The sequence below is a fragment of the Pelecanus crispus genome, chromosome Z, assembly GCF_030463565.1.
Source record: "Pelecanus crispus isolate bPelCri1 chromosome Z, bPelCri1.pri, whole genome shotgun sequence".
Taxonomy (NCBI): Eukaryota; Metazoa; Chordata; class Aves; order Pelecaniformes; family Pelecanidae; genus Pelecanus; species Pelecanus crispus.
Genome location: NC_134676.1, coordinates 25,165,334 through 25,185,325, shown reverse-complemented (window position 1 = coordinate 25,185,325; position 19,992 = coordinate 25,165,334). Strand labels below are relative to the sequence as shown.

Genomic DNA, 19,992 nt, shown 5'->3' with positions numbered 1-19,992 from the left:
ATCCAAGCTCTGCATATGTTGCTGCTGTTAGCCAGCTAATGTAAAGCTGGTTCAGATATATCTATCTGAAATTTCCATCAAAAAAATTAGCAGGTGACTAATGAGTAGGCAGAACCCACACCTCACTGATTTCTCAGGTATTCTTCAGATGTTTCTAGTTTCGAACTGAAGTGGTTTTTTCCTTTCTTAGTTCTAATTCTGAAATATGAAAAACAACATTCTTTAACGTTGCCTACTACTATCAGTGTTTGCAAACAAAATTTCATCCTTCACACCTATGCAAACCTATTGACTTCACTGAATTTATCTAACTCACAGCCACCCTTATTTTGATCTTGGAATCCTGTTTCATCCACCAGCAGCTGTCTTCTGCTACCACCTTCTTTCAAAATCCAAAGAAAATTCCTATCTGTTATCCAGAAACACTGCTGTGAAATAACTGTGGTCACTAATGGAATCTTACACGTATGTGCTTTACATGGTCTTAGCAAAATGGCACCATATCATCACTTTTCTGAGCAATTACGAGTCACAACATTTTCAAATAAAGGCTGACTCAAATTAAATTACATTTAAAACAATACAGCTATCATGAACGACACTGTTCTCAAAACCTCCACTCAATTTGATCTCACTCCTGTTGGGAGAAAGCAGGAACTTCATTACTGTGCTACACTACCAGTTTAAAAATGAGCTAACCTCTGCAGAGACAGGCATTTTACAGAATAACAGTTCTCCAATACTGGCTTTTCAGGAAGAGGGGAACTGTAAAACACATAATACAAATAGACAGAACTTAACTACCTCACTGCAGAGTATTGACAAAGCAAACCCAGAAAATACAGCATTTGTAAGAAAATATGAATTGAGGTGGGGAGGGAATGCATGTGTTTGGCGGTTGGTTGTTTTGGCGAGGGGGTTGCCTTTTTTTAAAAAAAACCTCTTTTCCTAAGGAAACCATTAATTCACATACAATATAACAATGTGCTGCATACGGACTTTCACCTGTGGTAAGTTAGCTAGTAAGGCTGCCATCCTAACTATTAATTTCTAAAGCCATGTTTCTTAGCTTACTGTACACAATCCTTTACATATTGGATTCCATTACATATGTAACTGATATGTAATAGGGCTATGCAATTTTAGGATAACAAATTCAAGAAATCAAACTATTCAACTGAAACATTATACACTGCAAGAATTCTAATGCCTCCTAAAGGAGAAACTTAGCTTTTCAAAGATATTATAAACAATACACGTATATTTTCACTGGTCTCCACATTTCAAATCAAAGAAGCTGCATGAATAAGACCAGATCAACTACAAATATTCCTTTAATAAGTACGTACCAGCAGAAACTTCCCTCTAAAATACTTAATTTTATTAGTGAAATGGTACCAAAGATAACAAGTATACAAACAATCTCTTTGCTCTATGCTACTTACACATCATAAATAAGACAGCTGTTGTTGCAAGACACAATCCTTCACAGTCTTCCTGTAAGCATACAGATTTGTCATTCATTTATCAGAATAAGCTGTTTATCAGCCAACAGCATGTGGCTTAAACATCACAAAAATGACTGTCTATACTTTACATGGTAAAGCATTTTCTATAGTCTTAAATGTACACAGTGGCAAGAACATTAAAACCTATCGAAAATGAAGAATGATTAAGCAGCTTCACAATCAAACTGGGTTTCATTACCTTAGGAATTGGGCAAATTTTTCGTTCCCTGTAATATGCTTTCTCTTTTTTTTCCCCCAGAAGAACTAACTATGCAAAGGAAAAGAAAAACAAATTGAAAGCAAATCGCTAATATGTTATTAAGTTTTATTTTTAACTGAAAGAAGTAACTCTTCCCATGAGGTAAGGCAATTAAGTCATTTGATTGTATTAAGTTGTATTAAAAATAACAGACTCCATTTCAGGTACAAGTAAGTTTTAAAGGTATGACTCTTAAGAAATCTCATGTAACTGATTAAATTAGAACACAAGTCATGTTTTACCATGACAAAAATACTTGCTTTGTCATTCTCTTCTTAAATGCTTTCTTCCCCAAAGAATGAAAAAAGAATCTCTACCATATAACTCCTGTGTAAATTAGAACTTTTTTCCCCAAATTATATATCCCCTCTTCTTTGCATACAATTCCTTTTATATAACCCAACAGGTATCAGAGAAGATGATGGAGAGGTAACAATTAAGGCCATCCAAATGTAGATTAAAAGTCTAAAGGGTTGTCTTTGATGCATGTGATCAGAAAATGCTTTGTATTCAGCTACTACTTTTGTACAGTGGTGGTCCCCAAATTGCATCTTTGCTTTCATCTATAAATCTCTTCTAAAAATAAAAAATAAAAGTAAAAATGGAGCTTTAGTACTTTAACAAGTGAATCAAACAACTGCTCTGACAAATCACTTGCATTCTTGTCTACAGTATGGTGGTGGCAAAACAGCAATAATGTAAGATTTAGCTGAAAATGAGTAATAGCACATATACATTTCTAGAAAATACCACATTTTAAGAAGGCACTAAAGCTTCTGCTTGTGCTCCCATATTTTTTTAAACAAATAAGAAAAATTTATTTTCATAATGGCACCTGTACTATTTGCAGCTGAACAGACACACTGCAGTACGGCTCAAAACAAAGCTGTAACTTCTAATAATATCGTACAGATGTGCTCACTTCTGGAAGGATAAAAGAAAACAGCAAAACAAAACAACCCCAAAATAATCCGCTAAGCTAACCTATTATCTATAACATGGCAGTGTTCCATTTAGGAACATAAAAGTAGCATGCATTGTTCAAATACTTCAAAAGAAATATTAATTTTAGGGATATTAGTAAGAAATTCTTTTAAATAATAAAAACCAAGAATCTCAAGCAGTAAGCAAATTAAAAACATACTACTCAGTGGGTATTTAACATACGAACCGTAAAACTGTGTTTATGTTTAAAAACCCTTTCCCTACAGCTGTCATTTACAACAAAAGAAACTGTATATTTATGCACCATTTCCAAGCACATAGAACAGTACACATTGAAGTTTTGTGGATTTTTTTTAACCCACAAGGTAAAACAATACAAAATTCATCAACAAGCAGTATTTTAAACAACCTTCAATGCATATACTCAGCTTTTTTGGGTAGTACAGGTTTGCATCTTTCAGTTTCTACTTATTTGTAACAGCTTACGGCAAACTTAACATAAATCATTTCAGAAATAAGTACAGCCATCATGGAAATGCATGGATTTTCAGAGATGAATAGTTCTGATGGCATCTGCCTTTTCATGGTATAACTACTGGTCCGTGCTCTCTTGCTGCACAGCAAGAAGACAACAAAGCTATCACAAGAATTGGAAGAGCTACTAGTACTATCAACACGTTCAGGTTGATTGCTTTGACATTTTCTTCCTCATTCTGGGAAATAAAAAGCTTTGGATTTCATTCCTTAGTTGAATCAGAAGTCCATTCTTTGCTTAAACCTCTTCCATTTTAATTGAGAGGTTTTCCTCATTGGGTTGACAGTTTCCATTCTGTTGTAGTTTGACTTCGTCTGTCCTTTGTGTATCTCTGTTGTCTACTTCCTTGTCAGTTTCTGAATTCTGATCCTCTTTAGTGTGATCTTTGTCCTACCAAAGATAAAATTATTTTACAAAAAAATCATATTCTTAGCATTATAGGATATGACTTCCAACCAACTCTTGGTTTTTCATTGGCTCAATTTTTGCATGCCTATCTTGTCTCAGCAGTTTTTAGAATAGAGGCGTCAGCTTCTTTTCCTTTTTTTAAAAAAAAACTTTCTGTTCCATTGGCTGAAGTTAGGCACTCATAACAACCCGTCATCCAAGAAATCATTGCCATGAAGTGATCTGTCTTTATCATCAATATCCAGAAAAAACAGAATAAGCAGCATCATGGAACCTATGAGAAACAGCTCCAGAAATTAAGATTTCACCATATTTTCTAAATAAAATACGATTCAATTTTTTTTCCTTTTTTTTTCAGGTATCTGATGCATTTTAAGAGAGTTCTTGGGTAAAATAATTACTTAAGCATGTGGACAGAGTCACCTAAACCAGCTGTTTTATAACAGTTGAATAATTCTGAGTACAACAGACTACTCTTCAAAGGCATACTGCTTTTCAAATTCTAAGATTAAACAATCTGAAAATGTTTCTTTTCTTAAGCACATCACCTTCTATTTTGCAGGGGAAAATCCCATACCACTCCTCCCCAACACTTCAACTTTACTCCTGCAGAGTCCAATATGCAGACCAGGACCAAAGCAACCAAGGAGCAGCTGAACCGCAGAGTGAAAATTTACTAAAAAAGTAATCTTTTCAGCTTGACAGTCAAGCTGCCCCTGAATGCTGCTCCTTAGTCGCAGTGTCTGCTTCCTGCTTGCTCATACAGATAGGCAGCCAGCCAAGTCCCAACATATGGCACAGAACAGGAAAGAGAAACCAAAACAAGTGTTTCCGTAACCCATTCGCACAAGCTCCTATAGGTCCAGTAAAGTTTGAAGACAGAGACTTACAAACTGGCCCACTAACACCAACGGTAGGTCTCCAACCAGCAAAAGCGAAACCCAAATGGTAATAATTTACTAAGGAAAATGGGAGAAAAAGAAGGGAGGAGGAAAAGAAAGAAAAAGAAGGGAGGGAATTTCAATAATGGCTCCACTAGCACCACTTCGCTCTGCTTATCACTTGGTCACACAGCTTACCTTCAAAGTAGTGGTGCTTTTGTCAGATTTCTCCTTTCCCTCTTTTTCTTTACTACTTTTTTTCTTGGAGGTGGAGCGTTCTCTTTCTCTTCTTTCATTATTTGTATCTCTTTCTCTCTTTTTTTCTTTCTTGTTTCTATTTAAGAAAATTTTCACTCAAATAAGAATTTGATCCAACAGCAACAACCTTCAAACCATTTAACTGCAAAGTAAACTCTCATCTGTGGGTTTTCCAAAAAAACCCAAACCATCATAAAAACCCCTTCATAAAGACAAGGGGATTTTTTGACTGAAGAGAGCTAAGGAATGCATGTGTTCAGTACACATGGTATTTGCAAAGAAAAAAACAGATTAATCTGTATCCAATGAAGGGTTTTTACTGACTTGAAGCAAATTTGCATTGCTCACAGATTTGAAATTCTCTAGTTGAAAGCATACCAAAGCTCAAATCCATGAAGGTTTTTGTTTTGTTTTTGTTTTGTTTTAAATTAAAACTGAATCATACCAACCACTGGAAATAATTTGAGCTGATTAGTGCAAAGGCAGTTAAAACAATGAAAATACTGTAAATTCTTCCTCGTTTACTGCTCATTAACTTTTATGTTTACATCAAACTGACCTTCTTGGAGAAGGAGTTCGTGAAGACTTTCTTTTTGTTGTTTTGGATGTTTTAGGAGACTTGGAGGGACTTCTGCTCTTCCTTTTACGCCTTTCTCTACAGGACCAAGAAATTCAAGATCATCAAAGAATAAAAATAATAAACTTAGGAACCAGATAAAAACAGAAAGCTCTTAAAATGATCTGACACAACAACTAAGTATCCTGAATTTAATATTATATATCACCAACAATATATGAACTGTACAAGTAGAAAAAAAATTTTTCATATGTTTCAGTTTGGTAGGAAAGGGGAGGCTGGAAGTGGGGAAAAAAAAGGTTGTGCCCTTTCAGATTTTATTTTTTTGTTTATCCTCACATGCTTGTACTTATACCTGTTAACAATAGAAATACACCAAATTCACTAATCCTGTATTAAGTAAGAGTTTCTTCATTCAGGAAAAGAATCCAGTTGAATGAAGAGCCACATTAAGACAAAAGGCGTAACCTGAACAATACAAACTTCAAAACATAACATTACAACCTGGAGACCACAGTAATTTCAGTTCAGCCTGGCTGAAGCTTAATTCCTAAATACATGAGCTAGCATTCCTATGGTTTAGAAGCAAACAGTGCAACATGAAGCTCAAGCTGTTGTCAAAATCAGAATAAATAAGTTAGTATCTGTTGTTTTCCTAGTAGTCCTTGCTCAGCAAACAGAATGTTATTCTGTAACACACTGAAGAGCTCGTAGTATTTTACAAAACAGCTGTTTTACATAGATGTATAGAATTTGCTGAAGTTGCTATTATGGAGTCTGATCTTGAATAGAACAAAGCATTAAGTAACCGGTTGCAAACATGCTGAGGCACATGTTAAAATAAAGCAAAAACTGAACCAGTGAAGGTCCATTCAACATAAACTTAGGACCTATCTCTGTCAAAGTAAGACAATTTTTTCCTATCACCTTTTCATAGAGCAGGAAAAGCAGACAGGATGAACCATCAAAGAAAAACAGGGAGGTTAAAAACTAATCGAGAGGGCACTTCAAGATACGGCACAAAAGCTATGCGCTTACGCATACCAGGTTTTGCAATTCACACCATTAGGTGTGCGTATTTATTTGTTCAATATTTAGAAAGGCCAAGAAGTCGACAGTTACTAGATAAATTACAGAAGGATATCTTAAGATATGCCTAGTATCACTATCTAGATTGACAATACCATCTACTGTGACCTCCTGAAGCTCCACAGGACAAAATTTCATAACTATTTCGTTCAGCAAGCTCTTGATTCAATCTTTGGTAAATAAAAATATAAAGTGGCCTCAAAATCATGGAGAAATAACACAATCACTGATCAGCTGTTCACTAGTTAACATGAATCTCATTTCGAACATCTTCACATTTATCATCACCTTTTTTCAAATGAGGATACTGGAAATTGATACATTACTCTGACAGTGCTCCCAAGTTGGGCTACATTGAGTACATCCCCACTTTATTTTGCTTTCCAGCATGTATATCTGTGAGTAACCAAGGGCCTTAGTAATGTGTTCGAACTAGAAACTGTTTATTCATGAAATCTAACTTTCAGTTTCTGCTTTTCATATTTCAAATCGAAGAACTACAACTGTGTCTGACAGTGTTTTCCCATCTCTATTACATTTGTCATACCAAGATTTTTGTGCACCTGTTTTAATGCTCTTAAGCAATACTAATACAGCAAAATTTAAGAAAAAAACCCAAGTCTGAATACTTTGATAGTGATCCTGTGTCTCTCAATACGCACAGAACTAATATTCCATACCTATCTCCTCTGCCAGCCTGTAGTCTGTTGGAAAAGGAGCCAGATCCTCCTCTTCCTCTGGTCTACGTCTCTTCCTTCAGCTAGGAATCACAAATAGCCATCTGACTCCTAGTACTTGCATGCTGTCTGTCAGTAAAGCAAAGTCAGCTGCCACCTAGTTCTCAAAAGGTCCTCTATGTCCTATTGCACCTTCACCTCTTCTCCAAATGTCTCCAACATGACTATTTGTCCAATATTTAAACTCGTCAGGTAAAGGAATCAGCAGTCCCAACTCAGTGCTACACTGTAAATCCAGGCAGCTGAAGTGCCAGTTTGTTGGGTAATCTTCTCCGGAAAGGTTTGTAACCATTTCAACTAGGCAACATCAATCACTAAAGTAAAGAGATACCCCTAAATGCAAGCTAACTGGGACTCTGTAGCCCAACCTATTCACAATCAGTTTTCAGAGGGTAACAGAATTACTGAGGTTGGAAGAGCCGTCTGGAGACCACCTAGTCCAAACTCTCCCTCCCCCACCTTAAAACAGGGTCAACTAGAGCAGGTTACTCAGGGCCACATCCAGTCAGATTTTTAGTATCTCCACAGATGGAGACTCCACAATCTCTCATGGTAACTGGTTCCAACTTGCCCAGAAAAAACCCCACAAATTAAACATCAGACAACACAATTTAAACATTAAATGAAAAAGCCTTTATTTCCCATATGTCAATATATGCCTACTGCCTCCTAGCCTGTCACTGGCCCCTACTGAGAAGTCTGGCTCTGTCTTCTTCACACTCTCCCACCAGGTACTCATACACATTGATAAGATGCCCCCTCAGCCTTCTCTTCCACAGGCTAAATAATCCCAGCTCCCGCAGCCTCTCCTTGTATGACAAATGCTCCAAGCCCTTTATCAGTTTTGTGGCCCTTCACTGGACTCACTACAGTATGTCTGTGTGTCTCTTGTAATGGGGACTCCAGAACCAGACACAGGACTCCAGATGCGGCCTCACCAGTGCTGAGGAGATGGAAAGAATCACCTTCCTTGACCTACTCACAACACCCTGTCTAATGCAGCTCAGCATACCACTGGCCTTCTTGGCTGCAAGGACCCACAGGTCCTTTTCTGCCAGCCAGCCCCCATGCTGTACTGGTGCAATGGAGTTATTCCTGACCAGGTGCAGGACTTGGTCTTTCTCTTTGTTCAACTCCATGAGATGCCTGTCAGCCGGTTTTTTCTGTCTGTCGAGGTTCCTCTGAATGGCAGGACACTGCCACTCCAGTGTACCAGCCTCTCCCCCCAGTTCTGTATTGTCTGCAAACCTGCCAAGGGTGCACACTGTCCCACTGTCTAGGCCACTGATGAAGATGTTCAACAGTATTGGCCCTAGTATTGATACTGTAAGGATAATGCTATATCTGAAGAAAGAACTGCGAATCCATACAAAAAAGTGTATTTCTCTCATCCTCCATCTTCAAAAGAACATTGTCTTTGTTTAGTAACATCTGTACAAAAAACATTAACTTCATATCAAAGTAAGGTTTTGTACTGGGAGTCCACTAGGAGAGATGCACTAATTTTCACTAGAATTCTTTGTCCAAGTACCCATTTGAGCCTTCCATGGCACTTTCTTAAATAGCAAGATCCTAAAAGGGAAGCATGATTGTTGCAAACTAGAGCATGAATTTTTGGAAACATCCAGCTAACTACAGTTGCTATTTGACATTAGGGACTGGGTCTTCCTCCAAGGTTCTTATATAAACTACACATTGTCAAAATCTTAAATCTTTTTTCTACACTTACCTCATTCAACACTCTTGAGGCCTACAGACAGAAAATGTTATGTTTTCAAAGCTGGCAGAACTACCTCAACTCTGTGAAGGTCTTCAACCCATGAAATAATGTTAAAAATGCATTAAAATAGGAAGCTGCATATGCTTAAAGAAGCCACAGTATTTTGCCCGCAAACCTCCAAAACAACACGGACATTTCATATAAGGCAAACAGAATGTTCAGAAACCATTACACCCTTTTCTGCCTTGTATGAACCATGAACTCCTGAATTTTGAGGACTGTGGGAATACTGCTTTTGTCCAGTGAAATGATTATAATACGTAGAACTTTTCCCAATTCATCCATCATTTCATTCTCTCAAGGTAACAGATAAAATTTGGTATCTAAATTTGACATGTGATATTACTGAACTCCCTAATTCCTGAGGTTATTCAGAAAGGACTTTTTCCACCAAAGCTTCTGAATTTAAGTTAGCCACAACACTTTTAGAATATGCCTGGAGTTAGTCCACCTACAGAGCTTTTAATCAATCTCACAACCTCCTTTTGCTGTACTGAATTTATCTGGACTTCCACCCAGTTTAGATTCCCTCAGAGGCAAAAACAACAGCTACCTTACCTTGAATGTTTTCCTGTTTACTATCAGCATTAAGGAACGTTACTTTTTACTTGTACCTGGCCATCTAACCAGCTAAAGAAGGTATCCTTATCCTCCAGCTAAGATTGATTCACCTTCTGAATGGTTAGCCAGCCAAGTGACATGCTTGCTTCCTGCTGTTCAGCCATTCAGCTGAAGAGTGGCAAGTACTATCACTCAACTGTTCGTAAGATCTACAGACCAACACTGAACAGTATGTAAGTAACCAAGGAACTATGTAACAACGACTCAAACTTTCATGAGGACAAAGATGATGTGTGATGTTGCTTTATCAGAACTTCTCGATGACTCCAACACCAAGAAATGGCACAAGAATCATCCACTGACTGTCCTCAAGGACTATACTATATAGTTATGTGAAAGGCAAGCATCAGCAGCCCAACAAGAAACTATGTTCTATCAGACATCATACAGAGCTCTCTGTAATAGCTTTTACTTTATAGGAAAATCTACAAAACAGAAATAATATCAATTTAAATAGTAAGAGACATGGTGATACTGATACATAAAAACTGGTACTGATACAAAAAAAAGGATGGTGCCTCACTGAAATGGCAAGTCAAAAAAGACAGGAAAAAAATCTAAACAAACCTGCTGGAGCTACGGGATCTTCTTGAAGAGCTATAGCTTCTTGGGGGTGTTCTGGATCTCTTCTCTTTCTTCTTTTTATCATCTCTCTCTTTTTCTCTTTCTCGCTCCTTCTCCTTATCCCCATCTTTTTCCTTTTCTTTGTCTCTGTCCTTCTCTTTGTCCCCTCCTTTGTCCTTATCTCCCTCCTTGTCCTTAATCTTCTCTCTGTCCTTCTCTGCTTCTTTCTCAATATCTTCTTTTTCCTTGTGCTGGTCTACCTCTTCCCTGTCTTTTTCCTTCTCCTTATCTTTCTCCTTTTCCCTGTCCTTGTCCCTGTCCCTATCTTTGTCCTTGTCCTTATCCCTGTCTTTGTCTCTGACTCTCTCTCGATGATCTTTGTTTCGCTCTTTGTCTCTCTCCCTGTCCTTCTCCCTGTTTCTCTCTTTATCTCGCTCTCTCTCCCTGTCTTTGTCTCTGTCTCTCTCCTTCTCCTTGTCTCGGTCTCTCTCCTTTTCTTTGGCCTTTTCTTTTTCCTTGACCTTTTCTTTGTCTCTTTTCTTGTCCCTGTGAAAAGCCAAACACAAATCCATTAATTAATCTTTGAACTTTCCAATTAAAATTACAACTACCTCTTTAGCATACATTAATTGCTCAAGATAAAGTATATGTCTCTGTTGAAAAATAGTAATTATTCAATATTCTAATTTTCCACCCCTGTTCACCATGAGGGAAAGGTTATATAGCTAGGAAAAATTTTGAAACCAAACTGGAGAAGAGGAGGCCAAAATCAAATCAAACCGTGATCTTCAGAGTGATGTTATTACACTTCAAGAGAGTATGTCTCTTCACCTCACACTTATGTTATTATACATACATAAATTTTCTACATCTTGTAAGGAGTGAGACAAACTCTACAATCTGTAAATCCACTCTTTACTAAAAGTGTGTCCACATAAAATGGACTGCAGATAAACCACCCCCACATGAACAATGACAGCTGACTGACAGAAGTCTTCATTCTACAGTGTTCTCTCAAACAGATATCCTGGAACTGCTTGGAAGTCCAACAACAACTAATACACAGAAATAAAAAACAGGGATAAAATTTCACCAAACGAATTCCCTCAAAAAGCAAATGTAAGGTCAAAACTCAATTAAGACAATTCAATTGTCTGTAATGTCATTAGGAATTCAAATATTTTTGAAAAATTGTTAATACAGTAAAAACAGAAGCAAGGACAACAGAACAAGTCAGCTTCTTTGGCAGAGGCAGAATGATACATGTTCATAAAAAGAAGTAGTGAGGAAAATTCCAACTGATGTTCTAGTCGTCAAGCCAAACAACAATTGATTAGATCACAGCTTTGGCTGGAAGATTACGTTTTGGTATGGGATTATTTGGAAGCACGAGATTCCATCTTTCCTTTCAGGCAGACACATGACTCCTAGACTTGCCTCTCGGACATATGAAAATGAACAATTGTTCAGAGAGAGAAACAAGAGAAAGCACAAGAGAAGTTATTAGCAGGCCTTTACATGTCCAAGAGAACCAGACTGACAGAAGCTGCTGTGTCTATTGGTATTGGTACCTATTCTAGGATTTTTAAAGATTCTCAAAGAGACCCCTTCACGCATGAAAGGTCCTAAGCACAGCCCCCACCTTTCTTCAAGGGAAGAAGTGTTTGGCTGTATCTTCTTCTCAACTACTAATAAATAGTAGGCTGTTGTATGCTCTGTGACGTGACAACTTTAGTTCCCATCAGGTTTTGGCAAATACTTCTTTAGAGAAGTCTCAGAGAAGGAAGGTAACATCAAAAAGGTGAAACAGCACACAATCCCTGCAATAGCAAAGTCTCACAATGACCCAAGAAATGCCTTCCAGTTAATTTAGCACAGAGATTTAATTGGACTTGCCCCTTCCAGTGAGTACATATCTCAAGAAGCTCCAGACAACAGCAAGAGAGAAGCAAAAGGATCCATCAATAAAGCCCAGCTAGCTACATAGCCTACTCCTGTTTCCACTGAGGTCCACAGATCTGCAGTTCTCTTTCCTATGAAACTTCTTCCCTCAAAAAACAAGAGGCAACTGCACAATCTAAGTATGAAACTCCCTTTAAATCAATCAGGGGAATTACAGAGATGAAACAGAAAGAAAAGTACCAAGAATTCTATTCATGAAGCTACTTTCATAAGCACTTTTGTGAATATTCACTGCTTCATCCCTCAGAAAATTATGTTATCTTGTTGGAATTTCACAGTTCAATAATTAGACAATCAGACTTAAAAAATAACAAACTAGGTAAATATAGGTGTATTAGATCCTGAAAGGCAAATAAGCCATGTAACAGACACATGCATTTGTGCCCACAGCAGTGCACAGCCAATATGAGACAGCCAAAGGTGAAAATAAAAGCTCATGCACAAAAACTTTATACAAGTTCTCAGAATGTGGGATCAAGTTCAGCCTGAATCCAGCCTTCTCAACAGACACAGATTGAACAAACATCATCCACTTTTTGTGGGTTGCACAAGCTACACAGAAGATTCCTAATCTATTGGTTAAAGTCTGGCAATTAAAGTTACCTATTGTCAGTCACCTTGCACATGGGTATAAATGTAGACTAGCCTATCAAAATTTAGGCACCTCAGTGTGGTGGTTTAACCCCTGTAGGCACCATATGAGCTACTATGAAGAAAATGAACTCTATGCCAGCTAAAACCAGTACACTCAGCATTAAAATTTAGTTTCTATTCTTTTGTTCCACAGACAAAGCCTAGGGACAGGCTAAAGCATTTAGAGATTCCACCTTTTACCATCACCTAAAAGGTTTGTTAGATTTTTTTCAAAAACTCTGTACTGCGTGCTAAGGAGAACGGTATTTCGTAGGAATGGAACTCACCGAGAATGAGAGCGACTTCTTGATTTCCGCCTTTCCCTAGATCTAGACCGTTTTTTCAGGGGACTTCTGGATCTGCGTCTATCCTTGTGTCTTGAGAGTGATCTGTTGCCAGATCTACTTCTAAATGAACATTGCCAGAAGAAAAATACTTTAATATGAAACTTCATAAAAATTAGGTCAACCAACAAAGGAAAAAAAACCCATAAATCTTGCCTCACTACAGAAAATTATATAAAGAGTTACACCTCAGCGTAAGGGCTCTGCACTTCCCTAGCCTACCAACATTTTTGCATATATGGACACTTTATTGTTCACCAGGTGCATGTGCCCTCTTTTGAAACAATGCACCATTTAAGCAATACCCATGTTTCATAATAACTTCCATGAACACTCTGGAAAATAGAAACTCTTGTCATATTAGGATAGCTGTCCTCAGCAAATTACAGTGCATAAAATCTACTATAGACAATTTCTAGTAGGTTGTAAAAATAATTAGTTACATTTTGTTTCCCTTCCACATCCAGTCACTTACTGCAGTCTTGGTCACTGGAGAAAGATGGCTTTAAGTGGTCTCTTTTTGCTTTGTTCTCCAGCCTTACAATTTAAATGAAGCTTAAAAAAAATCAAACCAAAACAAACAAAAAACCCCCACTATCTATGGTTCAGCATTTAGTCAAGTTACCTTTTCAGTTGAAAGGACTTGTTAGCATGGATTTAAATTATAAGAATTCTCAAGGAATGGAATGAGCATTTACTACATGACAAATAAGGAATGCAAATAATGTGCAGATACAGATAAAAATCCAATTAAAGTCTTCTGATACACATAGTATAGTCACAGATATGATGAATAAGACTTTTAAAAATTACTGTATTGTTTTTTTCCAAAATATTCCCTATTTTTGCAAGATCATACTCCCTAGAAAAGCAAAAATAAAAAGCTGAATTTGAACATTAAGTTTCAAAAAACCACACCATTGGATACTTTGCCTGAGAGGTTAAGGTACCATGAAGTTTAACTTACCAAAGACAGAAAGGCCATGTATATTACTCAATAAATCCTGAAGAACAGGGAGGTACAAAAAATACCAGCTCTACCCGTCTCCTGCAGCTCAAGACACACAGAGTAATACATACCAAGAGGAGAGGGGAGGCAACCTTTTTTTACCTACAGCTTTGCTCTGCTTATCAGTTCAGAAATACAAACTAAGTACAGGGCAAATTAATTACAGTTGAGTCAAAATTAACACCTTGAATAAATTTTGTATCATAAAGACAAAAATGATTTAAGTGTTTTATAAAACAGTAAAACAGGAAAGTGGTAAGGATAGTTTATTCTTAGGGATGAAGTTGCCTCAACAGATCAAACTGGCCTTTTTTCAGCATGTTCTCAAAACTGACAGTAGTAGTGGTAAATCATTTAAACAAAAAAAACCACCACCAAAATATAACCATCAACAGTTGTTTAAAGCACGGGTTTTCCACAAGTAAAAAAATGCAAGTTTATCTTCTAAGAATTGATTTGGTTTGTTATACAAAACAAAGATTGTTTTTCAGTTATGTCCTGAGTTAGAGAAACAGCACAGAAGCAAGCAATAAGGAAGTGACCAAATAAGTCTTCTTGCATTAAAAAGGTACTTAATATTTTGATGTCATTAGATAACATGTACAGTGGTGTCTCACTATTGCAAAACTGAAGCCTGCACTTGTATCGTATTTGTTTGGTAGTATAATTGATGGTAACTCTCTCCGGTCAGCTTTTCTGTATCTAAAAGAATTCTAGTTGCCTTGTTAAAATACGATGCATGAAAGGATGCAACAGAGCTGTTGCTGCAACACTGACAACACTCACCTTTTTAAAGTGTAAGCTACCAAATACATTCTGAATTTCTTTTGGTTTTTTAATACTTAATGTAGCCAAGTATGTTCAGATTGATTACACAGATGCTCAGAAGACATTCCTGACATTGAAAGAATCTGAACCATTTCAGGAAGCGTTTGTAAGTCTCACATAGCAAGACTGTCTCATTCTTGGAAAAAATCTTAGTGAGTATACTTTAAGGGTGATCTACTGATTTTATTTCCTCCCATATTCCAAAGCCTGTTTCAGAACTGAACCAATTCAGCCAAGCAAACAAAATCTGAAGAATGAAAAACTGCCCCTAAAGCCTTTTTCTTCTGCTTTTAAAAAACATAGCTTTACATTTACAGTACAGTAAATAAAAATACTGCATTTTTTAACTCTATATTTAGAAGTTCAGGACATCAGGAACTTTCTACTAGCAAAACCAGCCAGCCTATCTGCTCAGGGTGTTAATAGTAAACTACATGTTCGACTCACAAAATACAGGTAACTATTTATTTTTAAAATACAGGTCACAAAATGTGCCATGAAACCACAGAACTGGTTATCCTACACAGCACAAAAAAGTGCCTTCTAGTGTGTTTTAACTGAAGGTAATCCTGAAGACATTTAGCACTTAAAGGGAGAGAGTACCTGCTCAGAGACAAAGTTCCTATCTGCTCACCAGGGATACTTGCCTTGTAACTCAGTAAGAAATTTCAGTAACTACCATCACGCAAAAAAACCCAGTATGATCTCTTAGTCCAAAATAAAAACCATACCTACCTGTGTTTTGAGTGTGATCTTTTCCTTCTAGATCGGGATTTTGAGCTAGACCTGGATTCTGAACGAGAATGGGAACGAGATCGACCGCCTTTTCTTTCACTGCTCTTTCCAGACTCTGAGAGGAAAAAACCACTTTGCAGTGTAAGCTCAGAACATTTAAAGATCCCAGTTAACAATCTGGCACAAGTGGAATGTACCACACATAGTGCAAGGGGCCTACTCTTTGCACATCTTCCTTCTTTGCAAATATCCTTCAGAAACATCCAAGAAAGTCATTGCATATACTCGTTGAGTGCAGCCATCCTGCAGCAGTACACATAAACCAGATAATTATAAACAGCTAGCTCTATTAGGAATGGGATTTATGTTGCTGCCACAATGCACAAGATCACAACACGTTCTCCTCTTGGTCTATTATTTAATGTAATTACTTTCTTTTTTTTTTAAATAACCTGAGAAGAATGGAGTAAATTTAGAGGGCATAGTTTTGAAAACAAGCATAAAATGTAAATAATAATTAGTACTTTCTATACTTATAGATATTTCAACCACTGTACAAATATTCAAGTTTTATTCCTCAAACATTGTTTTGTGGGAGGAAGGGATGGAGAGAACAGGGTGAAAAGTTTGATCCAAAGGCCAGGAAGTCAACAGAAACCTTAACAGTGACCTCACACCAGACTTTGGTTCAGACTCTAAAAAACTGTTATTCCGCGCTTAACACTGAGGAAATGTTAGCGCTATTTTTCTTCCAACCCTAAAACCCAGAAAATACTCACCCACCCCGCCAAAAATGACCTTCAAGGCTCTGCACTACCTAACCTACATAAGACAACCTCTGGGTTTGTTAGTAAGAAGAGTGACAGAATCTTGCTGGTGAAAAGGAGGAGGATCTCAACTGCAAGTTTAACAAGTTGAGAATTTTTTTTATGCTGTGGTTTTGCAATCAGTTTAAGTCAGCATAAATCAGCACTGAAATGTCCGACTAACCTCTCAACCCACCAACACACCACCTTCCTCCTTGACCTAGCATCTCAGTGTTAACAGGGATCAGGGAACCAATCTGGACAAAAAAAAAGTCCTTTACAATATGCTAAGTTTTATCCCAGACTCATTCTCTGATTCCATTTGCTATGAGGATGCACATGGTCTTGGGAAAGCATGCAAAAGAGCATAGAATAGGGACAAAATTAACCTGCTGCAGCATAATGTTACTGCTTTCAGAACCATGCTAGCTCCCTCTCATCATGAAACTATGGCATTAATGGGTGGTAGAGGAGAACAAAACAAAATATAAAGCATTTTCTTTTAAAAGTTTCTAAGTACTTTGAACTTAAAAAGCACCAACATTAAGTATTTGGTATTAACGTATTTTTGAAAACATTCAGTGACTGTGTATCTGAAAATAAGACATGATGAAATAAAAAGTCAGCTTCATTCCATTGCTTTGTTGCATGAACACAATTTTGATCCCCACCCCACCCCCCCACCACATATTGTTCCCCTTTGAGTACCCTTTTCCTGTGTTTGAAAATGCTCATGAAAGTGTATGCCAAGGTACACAAAGAACGTGTCTGTTAGGTAATGAACATAATATACCTACCTGGCTCAATAGCAGCAGATATGAAAGACTGGGCTTCCCTTACTCTCTTCATCACTTCTTCCAGTTCCTTGGCAGCAGCTTGTGGTGTCATTTCAGGAGGCTTCACTATTGCATTATTGGAGTGATTTATTCTAAATTAAGGAAAAATAAAACTTTTAACTCCCAAACACTTGAAAAGAGAAAATTAAAAACAACTAAGAAAGGAAAACACATCAACTTGCATGTATAACTAAAAACTTCAAAGTTCAGCAAAAACACAGATTTGTCCTAAAACTCACCTGTTCTAAGTATCGGAAATGTCTTTAATTGCTTTCAAATCTTACGACTTTTAAATAAATGTGGCACAATATATCTGTGTTAAAATATTTTCTAGTAGAAGTCTAGGAATCTATTTATTTCAGATAAAATCTCTACGTTAAGGCCTACTAATTGCATACACATCATATAGAAAGCTTAATTAGTACTAAGGACTTTGCAGATTCTTTCAGTATAATAGCTTCCACTACCTCAAAATTAAATATAAATGTTTTACTCAATGCCACTCATACTCTTCTCAGAGAAAGATATGCCCAACCTTGAAATTGGAGTTTATAAAAATGTTCCCGTTTGCTAACAATAGGTCCTTGTATTGAAAAAATACTCATGCACATCAGAGTCATAAATGTATGAGGATACAAAGAAATCTTTCATTCAACAGTCTTATGGATAATTAATTTCTTACTTCAGTGGCCTGTCTCCAAACATAACTCCATTAAAGGCAAGAGCTCGAGGTACAGAGTTTTGGTCTGCAAATTCCACAAAAGCAAATCGTGTTGGTTGCGTCTCATCACCCGCCATTCGCACAAATTTCACTTCTCCAACTTGCTTAAAGAATTCAAGCAGCTGATCTGCTGTTGTGGTCTAGAAAGAGTCAAAGAGCTCAGCTGAAGTGAAATAGGTAATGAAAACCACTTTTCCAATATATCAGGTAATCTAAGAGCTACAGATTTTGGAAAGATATCTCATCATTATTACAAAGGCGACATGAATTTGGTAATGTTACACATTAAGAAAAATGTGTACTTTTTCTTCCATTGATCTAAAGAACATACTACAATATAAAATAGTGCAACCACAAGCCCTGAATTCCTACATCTAGGTTAAAAAAGCATTTGCATAGGATTTTGCACTTTTCAGGCAACTCATTTAAAATAACTGATGAGGAATTTCCTTATACACCTGTTTCCAAGCTACTGACTGTGAATTTTGATCAATTAAAAAAAAAAACATCCACACAGTGCTTTTCTATTAGCTTCCCACTCGGTTTATTTTATTGGTATCAACAGTACTTTTACACTCTAGTAGCTAGTTTGGCAGTCAAAAAAAAAACAAAATAAAATACTTGTATTGCCATCAGTCAAAAGTAAATTGGTTTTTAATTAATTCAATAAATTGCTGAAAAAACAAGTTTCTGACAGACCTAACTTTCCTGTTTTAGAAACTCGAAGCTATTTATGCTAATTTTGCAACTTCCACTAGGACACATCATTCCCTTTTACTGCACTTAGGCAACTGCACAGTGTTGTGGTGGACAGCTACCAGGATCTCATGACTTCTGAGGCATTACTCAGCTAACACAACCCAGCTGGACATTTGATCAACACACACAATCATAAGTATGTTTCTTTTGAATTCAGCTACAGTGTGATTTCTCTGATATCCTGCTAGAATGAATTTCTACCATCTGGTCTGACCTGATTGGCACAGGAGTATTCAAAATTCAAAATATCACTAGTAACCAAAAAGACACTTTTTTTTGTTTGTTTAAATTCCTACTGTCATCAACTAATGAAAACTCTTTACCATGTAAGATCAGAATTCATAAATTACAATTCTACACCTTCCATTAGTATTTCCATTACACAAAAAAAAAGCTACCTGGGAATTCAAGTTTCCAACATAGACTGTTCTCCTGATTTCATCAATTTTGGATGGATCCACATTCCCCATAATTGGTGGCTGTGGTATTTCTCCCAGTGCTGTAATGTTAGGGTCCAATGCTGCTGCTGGTATAGCCCCCAAAGTGCCAAGTGAAACACCAAGCTGGAAAACACAGAAACAGAATATGCTTTGCAATCAAGCACTGGTGGGAGATACTTCACTTGTTAATACTTGCCTGCCTTATGCATGTCTGTAAAACTAAATCTAACTAAAAAATCTAATACTTTAAACTATAAGTCCCCAGCTGAGCACTTTTTAAAAATAATAAACCCATAAATAACCTTCTATAGTTAACATCTTCTGTGGGCTATCAGTTAATCTGGCCAGGGATGCAGTGTATCAATCAGAAAACACATAGGCTTGAATTTCTAATGCTTGCAGTCAATCAAGTTGAGTAAGATGCCTTCAGACATTGCTACTATTATTTTTTTTTTTTTTTTTGCCACAACAAGTATTATTAGTAGATGAGGAACTGCTGAGCCCTTGCCCAGCAAAAGAAGGGAATTTGCAGTGCCCAGGGACAATTTGTTCTGTAATAGATATCAGTCCATCAAAGGGACAGATAAGGTACCTTTTGGACAAACACATCACATAAGGCGAGATTAATTACAGTTGAAATGCGAAGGATATTAAGTCTAAGTTCTTTCCCTAGAAACACAGCCACTTCCTAGAGAATGAGGGCAATACAGCTCTCATTTTTGGAACTGATAATTGAAATCTTTCCTGAGGAATGTTG

At 37.0% G+C, this 19,992-nt stretch overlaps 1 protein-coding gene across 6 annotated transcripts in view; it reads right to left on the bottom strand.

The window, feature by feature from the left end:
- Window positions 1-1,117: 1,117 nt before the first annotated feature.
- The window catches only part of SREK1 (splicing regulatory glutamic acid and lysine rich protein 1), a 37,654-nt gene continuing 18,779 nt past the window's right edge, over window positions 1,118-19,992 (bottom strand). For 4 of the 6 annotated variants that reach the window (XM_075727047.1, XM_075727050.1, XM_075727051.1 and 1 more), the window contains 9 exons: window positions 19,194-19,358; window positions 17,998-18,176; window positions 17,277-17,407; window positions 15,674-15,788; window positions 13,045-13,164; window positions 10,166-10,708; window positions 5,354-5,449; window positions 4,735-4,870; window positions 1,118-3,637 (listed from right to left, as the gene is read on the bottom strand). In XM_075727047.1, the coding sequence (XP_075583162.1) occupies window positions 3,485-3,637; window positions 4,735-4,870; window positions 5,354-5,449; window positions 10,166-10,708; window positions 13,045-13,164; window positions 15,674-15,788; window positions 17,277-17,407; window positions 17,998-18,176; window positions 19,194-19,358 (1,638 nt within the window). In that variant the 3' untranslated portion in view covers window positions 1,118-3,484. Of the gene's footprint in view, window positions 3,930-4,734; window positions 4,871-5,353; window positions 5,450-10,165; window positions 10,709-13,044; window positions 13,165-15,673; window positions 15,789-17,276; window positions 17,408-17,997; window positions 18,177-19,193; window positions 19,359-19,992 lie in introns of all 6 variants that reach the window. The other 2 variants (XM_075727048.1, XM_075727049.1) reach the window with 2 other exon arrangements.